Source organism: Syngnathus scovelli, chromosome 17 (genome assembly GCF_024217435.2).
Source record: "Syngnathus scovelli strain Florida chromosome 17, RoL_Ssco_1.2, whole genome shotgun sequence".
In the NCBI taxonomy this organism is placed as follows: domain Eukaryota; kingdom Metazoa; phylum Chordata; class Actinopteri; order Syngnathiformes; family Syngnathidae; genus Syngnathus; species Syngnathus scovelli.
This window is the reverse complement of record NC_090863.1, coordinates 2,989,850-3,011,431: the sequence shown is the minus strand read 5'-3', so window position 1 is coordinate 3,011,431 and position 21,582 is coordinate 2,989,850. Positions and strand designations below refer to the sequence as shown.

Here is a 21,582-nt window from a genome sequence, read left to right as displayed (position 1 = left end):
GCCTTGTCAAATATAACCCGTACCTACATTCTTCATATCCGCAATTGTCATTTCAGGTATGAATCTTGTCAAATCTACAATTTAAATCTGGCTCGTCGTAATTCCAGTTCGGTTCGAGAGCTTTAAGATGGTGCCTCGGTATCCTCCAACACTGTCAGCAGCGCAAAGTGTTGTGTCATGTGACCTTTTAACCTTATGATGCGTGTTCAATTCATGGAAATAGTACTTGAAGCAAAGATGTCAAAATGGGAGTGCAAGTCTTACCTCCAACCAGCAGAGGTGCTGTTGACAGTGTCAATGAGTTTGCCATTTAAAAAAAAAGATGACACTCTTGACTACAGCCAGGCTATGGCACAACTCCTTCAGCAGCATTAGTCTGCCAAATACAAAACGGGCATCAAACAGGAGTTCAGAAGATTCACAGATTGATTCATAAAATAGATTGCGGTATTGCTTGTTACTCTTCCTGGGAAGATAAGAAAAAAAAAAATCAAAAAATTATTCCTGGAGTTAAAAAGCTGAAAGGAAAAGAAGATTTTAAGTCTCTATGAATAAATTCAGTAAGACATTTAAGATGACAGACTGTTCATAGAACCGCTAAATCCGTATTTAAAAGGAATATCATTTCAAGCACTTCATGCTTCAAGTGAATTTTGTTTTTGCCAGTTCATTTTTCCACCCAACTTATTTTGAAAAGTCATCAGTAAATGTCATTACTGGCATAAGGAAAAAAAAAATCTGTTCTACAGGTAGGGAACGAGGGAGATGTTTGCTCAAGTTGACCTTCTCTGCTAAAATCTAATCACCATTCCTGAGCGTTTCTCCCACTCGCAAAAAAAGAAGAAAAATCAATAAGATATTAAATTCTGTGGTGCGTTAGATAAACCGTAATTTGACAGGACTTGGTGTTGACGTTTTCACAACAAGCTTCTTGGTGCAACTGTCAAAATGAAATCCTATTTACTTTGATCAGTTGGTGGATTAGCTTTTTAGCAGCAATCGATCAAGATTCAGACAAGGAAAAGTTTCTTTTTCAAATATTTTTTTATTATTATTGTTAATGAAGATCCTTCACAAATACAAAAGAGCAGACAAAAATCAGTAGTCTAGTGCCAAAAAGACATCATTATGATGCTGTCGAATGAAAAGCTCGTATTTCCAAGTCTATTGATTACAAACAAGTCGCTTCAGAGTGACCACCAGATGTTTGGACTCATTAGGACGATGTATCTCAAAATTCATGATTTTTAAGCATAGTCCAAATCTGTCAGCATATATGCTTATGGCAAACTTGCTTTGTTTGTGAAAATCATTTTGTCGTTTCCTTGAAAAGTAAGTCGCCATTTTTTTTATTTTTTTTTTAAAGCAAATATCACTGGATTTTCCTTGGACAGCAATAATAAACTTCAGACTATTAAAATCTTTCCAAGCATAACGACAGGCTTGGTCTCATTCCAAGTAAATTGCCTACCCACCCAGTTATGATGAAGCAAGCCAGAATGCCAATAATTTATAATACATTTGGAAATGATTGACAGTCCAAAGCAAATGTTCCCTGAAATGTTTCAGCTTCATTTCACATAGTCAAAACCTTTCGGGCTTGCTTTTAGTTTGTCATTCTTTCAATGGAGCAGGCTGACGAGGTGTGTCGGTATCACAAAAGACAGGAGCAAATTTGGACCGTCAACCGAGGCTTCTCAAAGAGCTGCTCTTCACCATCACGGGTTTGAAATCTTTTGTGACACACCTCGTGGCCCGCTTTACAGTCAGTCGCACAGCCCAAAAGTGGCACAAGTTCAAACCGTTTCAGAGACAGCCAAAAATCGTACAGCGTCTTATCACCTTCGAGGGAGGCACTTGCAGCAGTAAGAGGAGGTTCGCCAAGTCATTAGGAAAGCTCAATATTGTCGCTTACCAGCAGTTGGAGACAAATTTGTTCTTTTAATTCAGCCATTCATCTATAATCAGAGCGCCGGCAGCTTGCCAAAATGAGGCAGTAAAACATGTTTAGCTCAACCAAAAAGGGGAAGGAAGGAAGCCGTGGGAATTGGATGGCAGGAAATAAGACAGAAAAGGAAGGAAGGAAGCCGTGCGCACGCTATTAATAATGCATAAGAAGAAAGGCACCCGGGCGGCTGATGCAGCAGCTGTCTGCTTTCAGAGAGGGGAGGCGGCCCGGCCAGGCCCGGCTTACCCCGGCCTGGCCCGGCCCAGCCCGGCCCGTGCGCTTCATCAGTCCTTCCGGCAATGAGGCTGTGATGTAGTGTCAAGCCAGGAATGAAAAGGGGAAAGAGAAATGAAAAGAAAGCCCATTATATCACAAACGATCCATTCGGGATGGCTTAGCGGATGGCTGGCTGGCTGGCTGGCTGGCTTACTGGCTGGCTGACTGGCTTATCAGTCACTTATTGCAAACGGCCACGCAAACAGCTGTCGGTCAGAGAGCTGACGGATGTTTCGACGGGGAGGGCAATTTGGTGAAAGTCGCTATTATGTAGGATTGTTATCCACGATGTGACGGGTGTAATGCGCGCTGACAGCGGAGATGTAACGTAGTCGACCCTCAGCGGCGCCAGTTGTCGCCGATCAGACGGGTGCCGTCTCATTTTCTTTTCCCTCTCTGTCTGGCCTGGCAGTTTGGACACAAAAATATGCTGAGCAGAACCTCCGCTCAAAGCCATTCAATTCTTATTCAAGGACTGGCTGGAATTGCGCTACATAGTCCAAGTCACACAATTCCCATTTCTCCAAATTTCACTGCCACGCTTCCCAGACCATTCAAAAAGTCAAACCAAACATCCAGTTTAAATAGAAAAAAAAGAAAACACAGACAAATGTCACAGTGTCAAAACAAAGCGGCGACCATGGCCTCGCAGTCGCGTTGCCGTACATTAGTGGAGGTTCCCTTTCAATACGGCTTTACAAAAATCCTCTTGGTCTCAGAAGATGTGTTTGAGGTGCTTCATGCCGTACGTCTTGAAAAACACAAGCAGGATGAGGGTCCAGAGGCCAAGGATGAAGCCATCGGGGGGGTGCCAGTCTTTCTGTTTGGGCTTCTACAGGGGTGGTGATGTAAGGTGATAAGGGGGATGGAGGAACGGGTCGAGAAGGAGGGAGGGGGGGATACAGTTTAGTAGCGTAATAGTGAGCATATTTCTTCTCGTTGAGCCTACCACTGATTGCGCTGTCATTCACCATGGCAGGCCGGCCGGCTGGCATGGACGGTATACCTCCCTCGCCTCATGTTTGTCCCGTTTAGTAGCGGCGCATCATCATTTTGTTTAGCATTATACTTTTAAATTTCCTCTTCGTATTAAAACGTGCATCGCGAGGTGCACCATTTATATGCTAATGCAACAGCAATATTCCGCACTCCGATGAGTTAACCTCTAGAAATGGTGGTGGGGAGAAATAGAAAAAAACATACATACACAGCGAGCAAGCACTTAAAGAGATTTTCGTTATTACTCTCCACAGAAGCTGACATTATGGATATCTTCACAGCAAGTTACATGACTATGCTGGCAAATGACCACGGTCATCAGTAAATCTCACCAACGTTGGACAGCAAATATCGTATATTTAATTGCTCAATTGATCAAAGAGAAATCAATGGAGCTTCACTCCCTGCACTGAATGTTAATGACTTCAAGTTTGTAAGGCTGTGTGAACAACCAGATTCGAGCACGGGTGAGCGTCGGCTTGGCACTTTTAAGGTTAAAAAAAATAATAATAATGACTTTGCATTGCTGACCCACTGTGGTAGCTTAACGTGTAAAGCTGCAAGGAAAAGAAGATGTAGGAGATGCTGCATGATTTAAAAACTAAATTGTTCCTCAAAGTTGGAAGCTGGACAGCAATAGCATCCATATTCAAGTATGGTGTATAAATCATGAGGGGCTAATCAGCTGTATGCTAAGATCTTGGATGGGTTTATAATATTGGGCATACACCACAACTTTGCTTTCTATATAGATTTCCTTAGTTTCACTTGCAAATGAGTTGGCCCACAGCTATGATAACAAGAATCTAGCGTCTGAGAACTTGCTATAAACGGACATGTCAGGTCTTCGCTAATGCCGTGTGATCGTCAGGAGAAGCTGAAGTGTGTGTTTAGAGTGGAGGAAGATGAGCACATATGGGAGACGGAGGCATGCCACTGACCCAAAGTCACATTATCAGCGCTGCTAGCAAGAAGGCAAGGAACATATGGAGTCAGCCGAGCGAAATGAGCAAGTCGTTAGCACCCGGTGAAAATAACAAGACACTCTGGACTTGTTTTTCCAGGCTTTTGTGGACTGCTGACTTCAATCAATCAATCAATCAACCAATCAATCAATCAATCAATCAATCAATCAATCAATCAATCAATCAATCAATCAATCAATCAATCAATCAATCGGGCTTGTGCTTAGCATGTTACTGTCGCTCTGCTCCTTTCTCAGGCTTTTGTGATGGGCGCTGCTGCTGTCATTGCTTATTCACTTCACTGTTTCTCTTTCAGAGATGCACGCGAGTGTCATTCTTCTCTCCGCTGTCACTTTTTCTTCAGACTAATGTACATATTACATGATATTTGATTTAATGGGGCATGAATAAAAGGACAAGCACGTGGACGATCAACGGGTAAGAGAGGAAGGCTGCCTGCCTGCCTGCCTGTTTGGTGACCTTCACTGATTGAACCGTTCACTGAAGCAGCTTATTACGCCGCCTCTGTGTTGCATATTCAATTGGCCGGTATAAATCAATCAATGGCAAAGCCATCAGACTGATTGGAGATAATTAACATGAGATGCTGACAGTGGTCAGTAACACGAGCAAGGTCGAAAACAGCTACAAATGATGTCAGCCGAGCGTGGCAGTGGATTTTTATTGCACTCAATTGCCTTGCTCCCATGACATGCTCCCCACCACTAATATCATGTCATGTCTTATTTGATTTCATTTTTTTTCGTACAGAACGAGGGTCTTATCACTCTCGCAAGAGCGCAAATTTGCGAGAATGTGATGTGTCTGTTGACTAATTCCTGACAATTGTAAATTGTGCTACTTATCCCAATCCGAAATTGGTTGTTTTGTTGGATGGGAAGTTGACTTCATTTCCTGCTAGTACTGCACTCTCATTAAATCTGTTTCAGAAAGGTACTTCCGTGCTTTGCTCCTTTACTGTACCTAATGTGAACGAAGGCACATTATTATTCTCATACAAAATGTATTTATTTGGTTGTTCTAAATTCCATCATTTGTTAGGGCTGCGCACAGGCACATTTCAAGTTCTAATGGAATAAATAAGAGCGGAGGTGGCAAAGGACTCTGATCCACGTCCACTTTGGAAGGAGTCTCGCCGTTTGCGAGCGACGAAGGCGGCAAGGAATTCATTTCCACCGTGCACACTTGACACCCTCAATTCTTTGGAGGCGTATTGTCAAGCCGGCGGAAGCCTAAATAACAATTTTGTAGCCGCTGAACAGCGGGCCAAATAATGAAAGAAAGTACAAAACACAAGAGAGGAGTGAGTGATTTCTTTCCAGCAATGGTCCAATGGACTGAATGGGATGGGATGAGAAGAGAAGAGAGTGGAGTGACAGTGACAGGACATTAATCAATCGACTTTACACACACATGCACGCATATTCGCTGTCAGCCATTCTGATGACTTCCCTATTTACAAGTCGGCGCATGCTCCGCCGGGCGCCGAGAAGACAATCAATGATTGGATTTGCGTTTGTCGCCACAGGCGGCAGACCCTCTTGGGCATATTGGAGACATGGAGTCGCTACCAAGCTGGCTCACATCTTACTTCATCACTCGAGTGCGTCTGAATTTGAAGTACAAAGATGCATCGTCGGGGGATTCTGGCCGCACGGCAGCAAATCGGAAGGAGGCGGGCAAAGGGGGGAGCTGTCAATAAACTACGGGGGAGCCTGACCCTTAGTGCAGATGGCCAGATAGGAGGACCTACAACTGTAAATAGGAGTGCCAGAATATAATCAAGACTCTGTGGCAGGCAGGGGACCCCTGGGGTGATGCATTCTATAATACAGGCATGGGAAATAAATCAGAGGGAGGGAGAGAGGGACTGTAAAATACTAAACTGGCGCTGACCAAAAGTGGGACCTTGAAAAAAGTGTCCAACAATATGTACTATTTTTACACACACGATTCGATTATGGATGGAAATGAAACAAAGTATATTACTGAAAGACAGATGTGAAATTTAAGGGTGGGGGTTAGAGAATGGAGAAACATACACAAGGCTCTGGAGTGACGTGAAGAATCTATTGATTCTCTATGAATCAGACCTCACTCACAGACTGTTTTGCCTAGCAACCAACTTCAAACAGGTTTGTCATTTCCTGCTGGGAATTAAAATGAGGGGTCAACAACTATGGTTCTTAACCGGAATTTGATTGGACCCGAGTGGTTTGGTGGGCCAGTCTCAGGGGCTTGGCTCCGTCCGCGCAAATTGCACAAAGAAAGCCCTTGGGGATGCTCAGCTCAGGTGAAACAACCAATCTGAGAGCAATACTTTGAAGATGAAGAAAAGGAACAGACTTTGTTGAGGAAGGAATCAGACCAGAGTAGAATTGCCAACAAGATTTACAGTAAATATTCATTGGATTCTGTCTTTTGAGTGAAATGTTTAGTCCTTTGAACCGTGCTTCTGCGTACAAATGAGGCATGTGCACTTGCGTCTGTAATGCATATTGGTACAGAAAAACAGCTTGGCTACTTGAATACAAAGCATGGCCCAAAAAAAAAAAAAAAAAAAAAAAACCTAACTGGTAACAAAACACTGTTGCGCAAATGTCCATTGTGCCATATTTCACAGTTGCCACCGTAGCTATGGAAACGGCACAAAGCCATTTGCCAAGGCTTGTCCTGCACAACTTTCTATGCAACCTCCAAATGAAGCGTGGACGCACTTGAATTGACACGAAGGTGAGCTCGAGGTAACAATGTGTGTGCGTGTCGTACAGCGAGTCTGTTTGTGTGTGTGTGTCTTACCTGATGAATGATCTCAGACACTGGCAGCTGATCCACGTACGACTGCAACTCCTTTTGCAGCTCTCCACTTTCAGAACTAAAGCAGGAAAAAAAAGAGGTTTTTGGGTTAGATTTTTCGAATGGTAAGCGGCCACCCATTGGTTTGAAACGGTAGACAATTTCCTGACTTTGGAGGTGCTATCAAAGGTGTAACTGAAGCAGGACAACTGAAAATAAGACAATCATCAGACAGTAATATCCTGCCTTCGCAGGGTTCCGTGAAAAAGGCAGAAGCAGGAAATGTCAACTCTTCGGTTATAGCGCCACAGCAGTATTTCTGCGACAATTTGCACCACAATGGAAAGACGATTGTGAACGCTAAGGTTAAATCTTGGGTTGTTTTCTTGCACTTGCCCTTCAAAGGTAATTGCGATCAATTCCTTACAACAATACCATTTAAGTCTTGAAAAAGCAGGTTGATTGGATACTATTGGTTGACAACTTGAATGTGTAGATTTAAAAATAAAATAAAAGAAATCCAGACACTATACGAGCTCAAACAATGGAAACGGTGTCAGATAAGACAATCAATCACGGGTGCATTTCATTCGCACGCAGCACTAATTAGGTCAAGTACTTGTCTGCAATATTGGAGCACTTCTCTATTTTTCCAGACATTGTTTGGTCTTTTCAATTGCAAATTCTCTTTGAGCAAGACTCAACTAAAAGGTTGACATTTGAAAATCCAAGGTTTTCCCTGACAAAACAAAAAAGCACTCTTCTCCTTCACTTAAATAAAGCAAGCAAAATCTTAGGTTTCCTCCAAAAGTGCTCTTAATAGACAACGTGGCAGGCAAAAATAGTTGAGCAGAGCAGGGCGTTGCACTTGAGCACAACGGATGGATGCCTCCACACAACCGTCTCCCTCGGTGCCACTAGCCGTGTCATTTTTGCTCTGTCCACTATTGTCATATGCGGTAGTCTCTTTGTGCGTACGTGAAAAAATGAGGACAAAGAAAGACAAAGAGAAAGAAATGGCCGCGAGGCCAGTCGACTATGAGGCAATTCAATCGAGAGCACTTTCCACTTTATTGCGTATATCTCTCAAACGGGCGGAGCCTCGCTGTCTGCGGCCGCCATCTTCAGGTCAAACAAATTCTCCGCTAAGAAACTTTGGCCGACTGGATCACAAATCAAATAAATTGACCTGCGAATCGCTTGGAAAATGAACTCGGCAAAAAGCTCGTCGGGCCACCTTTCGGTCAACAGGAGATGACTAACGGCGCAAAATGTCATTACATTGTTAAGCCGTGCGAATAATGAAGAAGGGGCTGAACGCTCCATTAATATGTCCTCTCAATCAAGTGCAATTCACTTCATGGAAGAGCAGCTTGTTGCGAGGAAAAATGGCCGCTTGGAGAGAGCTTCGAGGAGAGAGAAGTGAAAGACAGCCGGTGGCCAAAAGTGGCCATTCAAGCAGCGCAATATTTAATAACAGCCTGTTGACTCCACTCGTTGTCCTCTACAGCCGACAAAAACTAAAACCAAAAACATTTCATTGACCCGACTGAATTGAATTGACCGTTTTGGATCAAGTCATTCCAAATTGTGATGCATCCTCAAGGGGGTAAGCCAGATCAAATTAAAAAAATATGAAATACCGTTTCATTGGTCGACCGTCGACCCTTCTGGTTTAAATTAGAGATGCTCAGAATATGGTGCGCAAGTTTAACAACATTATTACATTCGACGTAGCATTTCATTGGTGGGAGCTAAAAATGGATTATCAAATAAAAATATACATTACGTTTCATCGCTGTCGGGCAAAAACTTTGCAAGTCCAAATGTGGTCAATTTGATATTTTTTCCACAAACTGATATTATCGCAGCATTCTGTAACCCGACCGAGCAAGATGGCTTTTTTTGGGGGGGGTCTTCTAGCGATATGAGGACCGCAGTGATATAATTTAATTGAACTGACTCTCCAATCGCAAATTATGATGCACCATGTGATAAATTATCCAGCTGCACGTATCATTTAAATGGCTTGGACTGACTCGCCCACTGGTTTGAATCACATAGCGCTCTGGTGCTCCCTTCAGGGGGTGCGCCGGACAAATCCCGTGTTTAACTTTGCATTCCGTTTAATTGGCCAGACTGACTTTTCAACCCATCGGTTTAACTCAGAGATTCATAAAGTGAGGGGTGCCCTCGAGGGGGGTGCAGGAGATAAAATACCATTTAATTAGCCAGGATTGACGACCAACACACACACACACACACACACACACACACACACACACATCCTTGTTAACCTCCCTCTGCAGGACCCAACTTACTTTACCGAGTTCTGGGGTCCACCCTTTCTAGTGGTCCAAGAACTATGAAAAAAATCAGGCAAGTCCCAAAAAAAATCTTGTTACTAAAAATCACTTTCAATAAACACAATTTGAAACTTTTTTTTTCATGTCAGTTTTTCAGTCATATCTGGGGCCTGTTTCTAACATTCCGGCTTTGCAGGGTCCACCTTTACACACATGAGATTTTTAGTCAGTTATGGGGATCGCTTTTAATATTTCAACCTTAAGAGGTCTACCTATACACACATTATTTTTTTAGCCAGTTATGGAGCTTGCTGTTAAGATTTAAGACTTGTTAGGTCTGCCTTTATAAAGAGGATCTATCAAGTTCAACCCCAACCCTAATCTAACCCAAACATGCATTTGTGTGGACTTAATCATTTGAGAAAACCTAAAAAATTTGTTAGTGTTATTAATACTTTCATCTGGCTAAATATACTAGATATACATTGAAATGTGCATTCTAAAATACATTCTGAAGTCTTTATTCAGATTCTGGTCCATTTTCCTTGGTCACAGTCTTAATATTCTTCAATTTGTTCAGTCATATTGGTACATTTTAAAATATTTAAATTCTGCATTTTAGCTAACTATAAAGTACACAGGATTTACAAGTAATAATTGTCTTGAGTCAAAATTTTAAATGGACACATTACAAATGTAGCCAATGAATAAAGAAACTTATTTAATCTAACATTTACGAACAGGAGAAGTGGAGCATAAAAAAAATCACAAACAAATAGTGAACAAATGGTGAAACAGGACCAGCCATGTGTTTCTATCTCTGTTAAGGGAAGCTGTTTCACTCATATTTTCTCCTCATGGTGGTTATTCTCTTTTTGACAAAGTACTTAACAGCTCGGTGCTTGTGGTTCTGCAGCAATGCATCTCTCGCAGTCAAGCTTACCAGAAACCTGATTTGTCAATATATACTTCCTTGAATGTTTATTTACTGCAGCACATTCCTCTGGGGTCCAGCTTCTTTTCACAACTTTTCCGTTACCTAAGGGCATAGGAAGAGCACTTTTTAGTTTACAACTTAATTAGAACAAAATTGCATAAAGAATACATTCACTTTATGTACAATTATCCGACAATATAATTCAAATGAGATATTTTATAACGTCAACTATCTTTGTCAACAGTGATGAGCCTACAATAGACATAAGTAAATCAGTTAATATCTGAGATATTAATCCGGTCATTTAAGTTGCTAGGTGGTCTTCAGTGTCAGCTGTTTTGATATTAACAAAATTAAAAATAGATGCACAAAAGGGTAACATTAGAATGCCCCCAGTTTTGGTGGTGGGGGAAAGAGGTCTCTCATTTTCTTGACTACTTTTAAGCAGTTTTGCATTTGACCAGAATGTCACTGCTGGTAGATGAAGCAATTCCTGGACCCTACAGAGGTTGCACAGGCAGTCAAACTCCACCATGGCAGCACATTGGGATGCACCATTTCTCTGACAAAACCATTAAGAACAGATACAAGTTGTTGCAAAATCAGGGAAAATAAAAAATAAAAATCAGAGAAAAACTTTTTTCAGACAGTGTTTTACATGTATGGGGAATTTGCTTTGATAACGTGCTACACATGGACAAACAAAGATGATAAAAGTAAATTTGGAAATATATAGTGTGTAAAAAATTAAATGCAAGCTGTATAAGAATGGTATCTGCCTTGGTGTGACAATGTGTGAATTTGCATATTCACTAATAGGTTAATCTAGAGCAATTTTTCTTTCTCTCTTTTGAGGTAAATGTGTCATGTATACATTACCCCTATTTAAAAATAGATGTAAACAAACATCTCACATATAATCAAGGTTAGCAATGACCTGTAACTCACATGAGAAATGATGGGTCAATTTTCATTTTATGACAAAATTCAAAAGTTTAGACCTTACATGTCTAAGAAAAAAAGTCAAGTGGGGTTTAATATATCTTGCTTGGGTCATCTAAATCTTAGTAAGCAGCATATGTGAGGATAATTAGATACTGATACAGTAGTAACAATTGGGCAATTTAAAAGCAACTGTGATAAAGTTATATATTGAAAAGGATTACTCTAAACTCACCTCCCTTTTTGGCAGACTTTTCATTACTTGGGCCACGAGATGCGGAGGTACAAGAGGTCACTTCTATCACTTCTGGGATCAGCCCATCTGAAATGATGATTTTTAAGTACAGAAAAAAAACACAGTATAGCAATATTCTAAAACAAAAATTAACTGCACCTGTATAAGAATGCTTGGTCAAATTTAATATACTCTTGTTTTGAGCAGATTGATTTGCAGAGGTACAGAGCAGTCCTTTTGGGAATCATTGTCAGTATCATCACTGTCTGAGTAGTCCACTTTGAGAAACTCCTTTGATAATTGATAGCTCTATGGAGGGAATTAAAAGAAATGTGTTGTTAGTTTCTGCAAGCTACTCTTATATGCTGTATTAATATAAAGACTAGAATTTCTTTGCTCAAAATAATTAAAATTTCTGTCCAATATCTTAACTGGTAGACGACCGGTGCTGTACACATCCTCTGAAATATGCCAAAACCTTATATCACAGGAAATTTTACATATAAAACATGGAAAAGGCTCCAAAATTTACAACAAAGAAGCCACAAGAAACCATATTTCAGAAATCTGTTATGTGTGTGTGAATGATTGGCTTGGTTGGAATAACCATGACAACCTTAGATCCATACGGAGGGCCCCACAAGTAGCCATCAGAAATCTGTTATGTGTGTGTGAATGATTGGCTTGGTTGGACACCCATGGGCGCATGTTTCAACAATCCTTCTATAGGTGTGTGTGCCACTGGTTCGTTTGGGCTCTATGAGGAGAACCACTAAAACCATGTGATCCAATGGTTGGCTGAATGCTGTTTAAGGTACCTTCTGACTAAAGAACAGCTTTCCAACTAAAAGCTGTAAACTAAGAGAACAAGAAAAGGTCTACAAAGTTTATTTCTTACAACAAAGTCTAACTGAATGTTACCTGTTGGCTGGCATCTTGTTTGATGTTATCATCAGGGCCAGAGTCCTGCCAAGTTCTGGCTGGTTCAGGCAGCGCACCGTCAACAGGAGCCTGAGAGCCTGTCACCTGGAATCAAAACCACAAATAACTTACCAACATCATACTGAGAGTAATTCAAATAAAAGAGACAAAAATCTTCCTTTTTTTAATAACAAATTAATATTCCAACTTGCATACTTGATCTTACTGACTTACTTTTTCACGCCATGGCCATTTAGAATCACCATAGTTGTAATCGATTTCAGTTCCCATTTCTATGTTTTTGATGGCAAAAAGGCACAAATGGGGCTCGTCATTTACTATTTTTTTCATGGTGCAGTTTGGAGACTTGTGGTTGTCATTCACTAATCTTCCAAGAGAGCCATCCTCTGTTGATGCATCAATACTAGGAAAGAAAAAACAGAAATCAAACATTTTGTATCATATAACTAGTTTTTTAGTAAAATAAAAGTTGGCTTACAGAAATAAAAACTTGCAACATTTCAAAAGAAAAGTTGAGAGGGAAACAATGTCTTTTTGAACGTCATAGCACTAAATAAAAAAAATTGTTAATGCCACAATCCTGATGTGTTATTGAAATATTGCTTCTGAGTGACTCACTAATTTAGGGTATTTTATTCCAGTCTCTTTCTAGAGTTCATAATTATTGTATAGAAAATATTTGGATATACATACCACCAGTAATGATTCTGCCATTCAAAGTCAAAGAGAAATGTACTCTCCTTTTCAGAGTACTTGCTTGTTTGGCATTTTTCTGCTGACAGAAGTTGACCCCTGTATTCTAAGATGAACTCTCCTTGTTCAAAGTGCTGGGTAGCAAACACGCCTCTTCCTGCAAGGACATTTTATATAAAACCATTGGTTATGAGAAAATATTTCTTTAAGATACACCTTTAACCAAATAATTGTGGTGTTATCTTACAATTTTAATACTAAGTTCTCGCTTAGAAACAGAAATACAACAACCAATCTGAATTTGATTGTTTTTTGTGTTGTTTTATAAAATAAATAAATATATACTTAGGATAAATGGTCTAAAAATGAGTTTATTACCTTTTTGATCATCAATAAATCTTTCCACTTGTCCAGGTTTGTCCTTTGAGGATTAAATGTAAAAGGCTGCTTCATCAGCAGGCTTTTTTCTTGCTTTCCTTTTGGACATTTCTGGCTCTAAAAAATAATTCAAAACATGGCAGAGAGAACTTTAACAAGCACTCTATATTAATTTTAAAAGATTTGTAATCATCCACTGTATAAAGACTGAAGGAATAAGCCTGGCCTGAGAACTAACAGAACAAGAGTGATTAAAGAAAGAATATTTTTCAGAAAATACTGATATATTAATGAAAATGTTTGTCGGTTTGAAGCTGAGCTTTGTTACTTTTAACTAGTCACAGTTCCAACCAGGTGCTGCATCCAAAGAAAAGTTATTTCAATAGTTTTACCAGTATAACTCGTTATACTTTTCAGGAGCTACCAACTCGTTTTTATTATGTTTGTGTTTGAAAAGTGAACGTAGCATCCTGATTAGCGGTAGCTAATTAGCCAATAAGCTAGTTTCCGGATAGTTTTATTTGCGTCAGAATGCTTGTGTTATTTAAAGAAAGCATTCTTACATGATAGAAAACCACCGAGAAATACAGAAGACATGCAGATATATCATAACACTGAGCACACACGTGTTTGACGAGTTTTGAAGTGGTTTCGGCAATTACGGCCAGAGTCCGGTTCTGGGCTTAGCAATTATGAAACATTAGCACATCGAAATCATCCTGAATATAACACGGAGAAATTATACATTCTGTCGTTCTCTTTTACACCATTGTTTTTAAAACCACTGCAAGCTAAGATGAATAACAAGTTAAAAAGCCGGACTGTCTGAGGGGAAAACGTTACGCCATCCGAGTGACAATATACCGAATCCGAAGCCATAATCATTGCATATAAACCCCTCGGGGTCTGGACAAAAAGCATTTCTACATCAGTTTCTTGTACTTAGTATTTACATGCAGTTGATTTACTCACCGTGTATGTTGTGTTTCGTTATGAGCAGCGTGTCTTCGTCGCGGAGCAGTCTCAGTCTGGCGGCGTCACACGTGGCGAAGTGACGTTAAGCTGGTGGTTTTAGCCGCATGAAGCTAACACATGCAATACCTGCTGATTTAACTAATATGTAAACTGATGGTAAAGAATAAATTACTATTTATTTATACCTTTATTTTTATGTTTAGAACATGAAAAATGCACGAGATGCTGATTTAACTAATATGTAAACTGATGGTAAAGAATAAATTACTATTTATTTATACCTTTATTTTTATGTTTAGAACATGAAAAATGCACGAGACAGTTTTTAAAATAAGCCTAATAGAATGAGCGTATTTTTATAAAGCAAGTGTAATGAATATTAAATAACGTAGATAAATTGCAATTGTAATGCAGGAATTTTATGTTTACAGTATTATTTTAGCTGCTATGGTTACTAAAATAATAATTACCTGGTTTAAATTTACAGGAAATAGCATTTTATTTTCTTAATCAACACTCGGATCACGAGGTGCCCTGATTGGTTGAATCACACACACTTCCGGTAGTGTGTATACTTGCAATACCACTTGCCATGGTCGGGGGGCCGCTACTGAGCACACACACTTCACACACACAATTCTCAACATTGCGACCATGAGGGGTAAGTGAAAAAAATTCGTGAGGCATGTTGTTAGAGCATTTCAAGCTGTTTTAGAGTGGTTTCCCGAGTGGGGTCCATGATTTTGGACCCCACAACGACACAGGGCCCCACTTTGTTGGTGGGCTCCCTGTCTTCGGACCCCCCATACTAATAAAAACAAGTACACACACACACACACACACACACACACACACACACACACACACACACACACACACACACACACACACACACACACACACACACACACACACACGCGCGCGCAAGCTCACCATGACTGATTAAGATCAGGTAATCCCAAAATGTGGTGCACAAATTAAAATAAAAACATTTATGTTGAAAACCGTTTAATTAGCCACGTTGTGTGTGCCTTGGATACGCCATCTCTATGGCAACACATGGAGCTCCCCATTTTCATTATCTGGTTTCACCAGGTATTGAAAGAGTTGTTGACCTATTTAAGCATGTTTTTCTTGTCCCCAACATAAAAATAAATATCTATTTCCCAAAGGAAGGTGGCATCATTAGCCAAGTGTGCGGCGTTGCCAACATGACTTTCATTATCACTAATATGTAGATTCATTTAATCATTTAATATGTAGATTAGTTTGTCAGCAGTGAAACGTCTAAAAATACTCCAACAACTAACTCACAGAGCTTAAAATAAAGGTGCACTGCCGGATGAGTGCTAGGGCGCAATCAAAAGCAGTGACTAAACTAATTAGCGTCTATTGTTCGTGTTTTTAATTTAAAGACTACAGAAGCTATTCAGTGATTAATGTGTGTCTTGACGAGCAAGCATTTGGATAAAAAGCAAATATCTGCCCATTCACGTGCTATCCTTTTTTTTTTGCTGTCTTGATTTCAAAGCAGTTTGATTCACTATCACCTTGATGATGATTTTATTTTGTGTCTTAAGAGGGCTAGGCTAGGTTGAACTGCCAATGTTTCTGGTCTGCATTATTGATCCGCCAGCTACTAATCAATAGTAAAGTAACATGGCAAGTTGTGAGTCGCCTTGGGAATCAAAACAGCCAAAGACTATAAAAGAGGACACGCAAGCGCTTCTAATGACTAATTAGCCACACTAAACATTATGACTACAAGCTTTTAGTGCTCTATTGAGTCCAATATTTGTGCGGCTGAGAGAAGTTTTAATGTTTTTTTTAATGTAATTATGTGTCGGCCAAAAACCGCAAAGTCTAATATTGACAATAAATTCCAATGTGTCAGCAAAGGACCGATTGTCGATAGATTGATGTTATGAGGTATGTAACCAGAGGAGTTACTGCATGGCCACTTCTGAGCTCAGCAGTTATGACGCCTTCTTTGTATTGTCTGGCAGTTTGCTGCCACCCGCAGGTCAGTCTTGGTACTGCGATTGACGTGTGGCTTGGTCTTGAAGTAATAAGGGCTAGATTGAAGAGTCTCTACAAGCATCGAGTGGCTTTACCCTGCAATTGTGCAACTTTCTACTTTGTGGAAAGCTCGAAAGTGAAATGCAGAGCTCGGTTTTTCTCATGAACTGAGGGCACCTCAGAATTTAGAGAGTATGCCAGACAAAACAACCAGTGAAGAAGCGCCAATGACAGCAATCCAATCAAATTTGGCTTACCGCCCTTCCATTAAAAGCCAATGACAACAGCCTCTCATTAAAGTTTAAACCCAGTTTGTACTCTTTTTAATTAAAAATCAAATGGAATCTAATGATACCGTAATTTCCGGACTATAAGTCGCGCTTTTTTTCATAGTTTGGGTGGGGGGGCGACTTATACTCAGGAGCGACTTATATATGTTTTATTTCACAAATTTTTACTTGAGCATTAAGACATCACTTACAAGTATATTGACCACTTCCCATGTTATTTTTAATATAGTTGATCACTTCACATGCTTTTATATCTTTATCTTGAACATATTCAAAACATAAAAAATAGAGAAAACATCAAATAAAGCAATTAACACTTTAAAGCACCATATCCAAGTCCACTGTCTGCTGTATGTACACTTGCTCTCTTTTTGCTCCTCTTATATTTATTATTATTATTTATTATTATTTGGCCCGTTCTCAGCTCTTTGTTTGTGTTTGTCACGTTAGCATACCTATCGTTTAGCCTGTTGTTGCTATTTAATGAATTGGAGTGACACCGATGGTTTTATAAACATGTTATTCATGTAATAGTTGTCCTTAATCACTCTATATGTTACGTCAGGCCCGTTCTCAGCTCTTTGTTTGTATTTGTCACGTTAGCATACCTATCGTTTAGCCTGTTGTTGCTATTGTTTAGCCTGTTGTTGCTCGTTCATGACTGTTTTTGGTGTGGGATTTTGTCGAATAAATTGCCCCCCAAAATGCGACTTATACTCCGGAGCGACTTATATATGTTTTTTTCACTTTTTGGGGCATTTTATGGCTGGTGCGACTTATACTCCGGAAAATACGGTAGTATCTATTCTTTGAAGTGTATATTGATTCGCAGGCACTTCATTCATTTTAAATTAATCTAGAAAACGAAATAAAAACAACCTTTGCTTCGCTCCCCTCCCTGAAGGACATTTACACCTCCCATCTCGCCCGCAAGGCAACCTCGATTGCGAGTGATGTGAGTCACCCGGCTCACTCTTTGTTTGACCTTCTGCCCTCTGGGAAGAGGTACAAGAGCCTGCGCTCCCGCACCACCAGACTCGCCAACAGCTTCTTTGTCCAGGCTGTTAGGACCCTGAACTCGCTACCCCCTTCTGTGTAGCGTGCGGCACTGTTGCGCTATTTTTCTAGAATGTCTGCTGTACGCTCACTTGCTCCTTTTTGCTCCTCTTATTTATTTATTTGTTGTGTTATCCATCCATCCATCCATTTTCTGAACCGCTTAGTCCCCACGGGGGTCGCGGGCGTGCTGGAGCCTATCCCAGCCGTCATCGGGCAGTAGGCGGGGGACACCCTGAACTGGTTGCCAGCCAATCGCAGGGCACACAGAGACAGACAACCAATCTCACTCACACTCACACCTAGGGACAATTTAGAGTCTTCAATCGGCCTACCAAGCATGTTTTTGGAATGTGGGAGGAAACCGGAGTGCCCGGAGAAAACCCACGCGGGCCCGGGGAGAACATGCAAACTCCACACAGGGAGGGCCGGAGGTGGAATCGAACCCGCACCCTCCTAACTGTGAGGCGGACGTGCTACCCAGTGCGTCACCGAGCCGCCTATTTGTTGTGTTATTTATACATTATTTATTCAGCACGCTGTTGTTTACTTGTTTTACTTGATTGTCTATCGTGGGCCATGTCTTGTCACCGTGGGATAGGGGGGAACGAAATTTCGGTTTCTTTGTGTGTCTTTGGCATGTGGAGAAATTGACAATAAAGCTGACTTTGACTTTGATAAGAATGGTCAGATGTGCTAGATAACAGTAGCCAAGGTACTTTGGTGCTGCCGTTTTAATTAGCAACAGTGTACGTATACTGAATGTAAGGGAAAAGGAAGGATCCATTTTCCAGAGGAATTTGTCATAGAGACTAGAAAGTGTGCTTGACTTACTTGTCTTCCACCAAAATGATGGGCTTGGTCAAGTTGATGGTTTCCCTGGAGAGCTCCACCTTGCGGACGTTACCAAAGAAATCGGTGATGAGGGCGCTTCCTGGGTTGCGCAGGAAAAGGTCTGTACGGTAGCCCGTAGTGGACACGCACTGGCTCTTGGGGCATATTTTGAACTGCGGGAAACACAAAACGAGTTAGACACACTCTCCATCACAAGTTATTCAGTACTCCGTCACCCTGTTATTCAGCTGTCAGCCACAACCAAGAATGCATTGCTGCACGTCCGAAAAATCCGTCGCATCGATCTCAAAAAGGCACCGGAACAAACGTAATTAAAGGTGACAAATGGAAGTCGGAGACTATTCCTTCAGGCCATTTGATATTTGCTGGAATTGGGGAGAGGGAGGGAGGGTTAGGGTGAAATGCGGGTGCTGCCTAGTGTGCCAAGCTAGCACCACGAGTCAGCACAGCATGGAGCCAACATTCAAACCATCATGTCAAAAAGTCCACATGTATATTCAGTTTCAAGTCCAGCTAGTCAATCATGTGTGCGAGTTGCACAGAGATTTGAGCATGATAAAACATTAAGGCAACACGTGTCACTCTTTGAAGACTGTCAATAGAATCAACGAGTGTTGTGCGTCACGAATGCAGCTCTTTCACTTGGCCACCAGGGAGCAGTATAATTACAACTACTGTAAGTGATGGTGTGGGAGAAGGCAAATGAGCTCACCAGATCATTCATATTAGCTTTGCTGGTAGGGTGGATGTCTTCAAGGAACTCCAGCAAGTAGAAAGTGTAACGATCCGCCAGATGGACTCCGATGGACAAATCGGGTTGATGCTGCGTTATAGGATAAATTCGCCACCGGTCAATCTTCGTACTTTCACAACACAGCGGTTAATAATGTGAATGTTTATTAATATGCTCTCGCGGGAAACCCACCGACAAGGAGTCCTCTCCAATTTGACTGCTGGCCAGAGCAATGATGTTCGGCGAGTAGAACTTCTCGTACATGGAGGCTCCCTGACAAGTATCGATGATGAAAAGCAGCTCGTTGTACCTGGCGACACACACACGCACGCACGCACGCACGCACGCACGCACGCACGCACGCACGCACGCACGCACGCACGCACGCACGCACGCACGCACGCACGCACGCACGCACGCACGCACGCACGCACGCACGCACGCACGCACGCACGCACGCACGCACGCACGCACGCACGCACGCACGCACGCACGCACGCACGCACGCACGCACGCACGCACACACACACACACACACACACACACACACACACACACACACACACACACACACACACACACGCGCGCGCGCGCGCACGCACGCAACACGTCAAAAGAGAAGGTTTCATGCTCACACCCTTAAAAGCATCTTTCATTGAACGGTTGCTAAGGCAACTAAGTCTGGCACCTTATTTTCCCTTCTCCCTTCACAAATAACATTTTTTTCTCAAGAGTGGATACAGCGGTAACCCCATGCGTCATTCAGACAAATGAACGGCTCCCTCAAGTAGATGTTTCCTTTCCGCATTAAGGAAAAAAACAACCATGAGAGGAATGATCTTCAGTTCATTGACGTTATTGATCTCACACACGGGACCGTTGAGTTGACTACTGAGCCCATTTGAACTCTGTTGCCAAGAAGAACAGCAGCACAGGAGCAGAGCACACAAACAGCCCCGTTCGTTAACAAAGGCTGCTTTAATGTACGTTGTTTACGTGCTGACATCATCTCTCCAGATGAGCCTGTCAAAATAGACTCGAGCGTGAGCTCCCGCCATTATGTTGTGTTTATCTATGTTTATAATGCAAAGAAGGATTAAGTTATTAGTTCAGCCCAGCTTGTCCTTGGGAGCATTTCAATAGTCTGTGTGCTCACATGTGGTGAACATGTTCCTTGTCCAGCATTCCAGATAATACTACGTTAAGTAGTGACAATTAGGGTTCCATTATGACAACATTGCACTACAATATTGTGTCAACAGATACTGATGTTTCATTTCTTGTGCTAAGCCACACTGCTTTATTGACACGTCATCATTTACCTCCTTTTTTGCCACATCTGCTCAAAGGCATCCCCCAAATCCACATTGGTGATCTCTTCAAAGTCTTGGAACTTCAGGAAGCCATTGCCACCATGTCCTTTAGAAAACACACAAATACTAAACTAAACCAAAGAGTCACACTGCCGACATTCCTTTTTGTCAGTTTTGAAATGACTGCATAATGACCTGTCAGATAAATGAGAACGTTGCTTCGGTCATCAGACAGGAGACGCTTGGAGCGCGGCGTGCTGGGCGGAAGCCTCCCCGTCAGAACTCGCAGAAAATTCTCCACAGTCACCTGGAAAATGGACCCAGCAACATTACATAAAAGTAAAGGCGATGACGGGGTGGGAAAGGTGAGGTGGCTTGAACTTGGTCCTCGCCAAACGTACCTCATAACCTCGGTAGTCCACCTCCACGTCGTCACCGTACACGTTCAGTTCCAAGCTCTTGTGGCTGAACACGGTAGCCGGCTTCGGGTTTCTGTGGTTGCAAGCCATGTCGTCTGCCAGCATCAGTACGATGTGACTGAGAGAACAAGCAAAAGGTCAAATCCGCTAGAAAATGCTGACGAGTTGACGGAGGAAATCGGAGAGAACTGGAAAATGTAAAAAGCCCAATTATTGTTGATCTGATGATAGCAAAAAAGCAAAACGTTTGATGAGGACTGGGTGTAACGGCAACTGAAAATGCCGTCATAGAGATGGCAGCCCTTGACATGGGAAATATTCGATTTAACAATAAATGACTGACACACACACACACACACACACACACCTATCAGGGATGCCGAGACGCTTCACGCTTCGGTAGACGGACAGGGTGTTTGCCACATGACGGTAGTTGAACCAGAATCTGGACGTACACGCCTGTTAAAAGCACACGTGTATTAAG

The 21,582-nt window shown here is 41.6% G+C and overlaps 1 protein-coding gene and 1 long non-coding RNA gene across 5 annotated transcripts in view; both read right to left on the bottom strand.

Moving 5' to 3' along the window:
- Positions 1-21,582, bottom strand: part of pigk (phosphatidylinositol glycan anchor biosynthesis, class K) — a 36,807-nt gene that overhangs the window by 14,772 nt on the left and 453 nt on the right. Inside the window, exons 3-11 of one of the 2 annotated variants that reach the window (XR_011088443.1) lie at positions 21,466-21,557; positions 21,081-21,216; positions 20,875-20,986; positions 20,689-20,785; positions 19,559-19,676; positions 19,346-19,456; positions 18,613-18,785; positions 7,009-7,084; positions 265-376 (exon numbers count right to left, since the gene is read on the bottom strand). Coding sequence is in view for 1 of the 2 variants with exons in the window: in XM_049746792.2 (XP_049602749.1) it covers positions 2,940-3,056; positions 7,009-7,084; positions 18,613-18,785; positions 19,346-19,456; positions 19,559-19,676; positions 20,689-20,785; positions 20,875-20,986; positions 21,081-21,216; positions 21,466-21,557 (1,032 nt within the window). In the remaining variant the exon portion in view is untranslated. Of the gene's footprint in view, positions 1-264; positions 377-1,025; positions 3,057-7,008; positions 7,085-18,612; positions 18,786-19,345; positions 19,457-19,558; positions 19,677-20,688; positions 20,786-20,874; positions 20,987-21,080; positions 21,217-21,465; positions 21,558-21,582 lie in introns of those variants that run through there. The other variant, XM_049746792.2, reaches the window with a different exon arrangement.
- LOC125984709 (uncharacterized) lies at positions 9,817-15,643 on the bottom strand. Of its 3 annotated transcripts, none has more exons than XR_011088445.1 (7): positions 14,411-15,643; positions 13,439-13,555; positions 13,061-13,217; positions 12,581-12,770; positions 12,347-12,451; positions 11,426-11,734; positions 9,817-10,350 (listed from the first exon to the last, which is right to left on the bottom strand). It is a non-coding gene; the product is annotated as an uncharacterized lncRNA (long non-coding RNA). The 3 variants fall into 3 exon arrangements; XR_007487041.2 differs by having other exon boundaries at positions 11,426-11,512; positions 11,585-11,734; positions 13,439-15,640; XR_011088444.1 differs by having other exon boundaries at positions 13,439-15,641.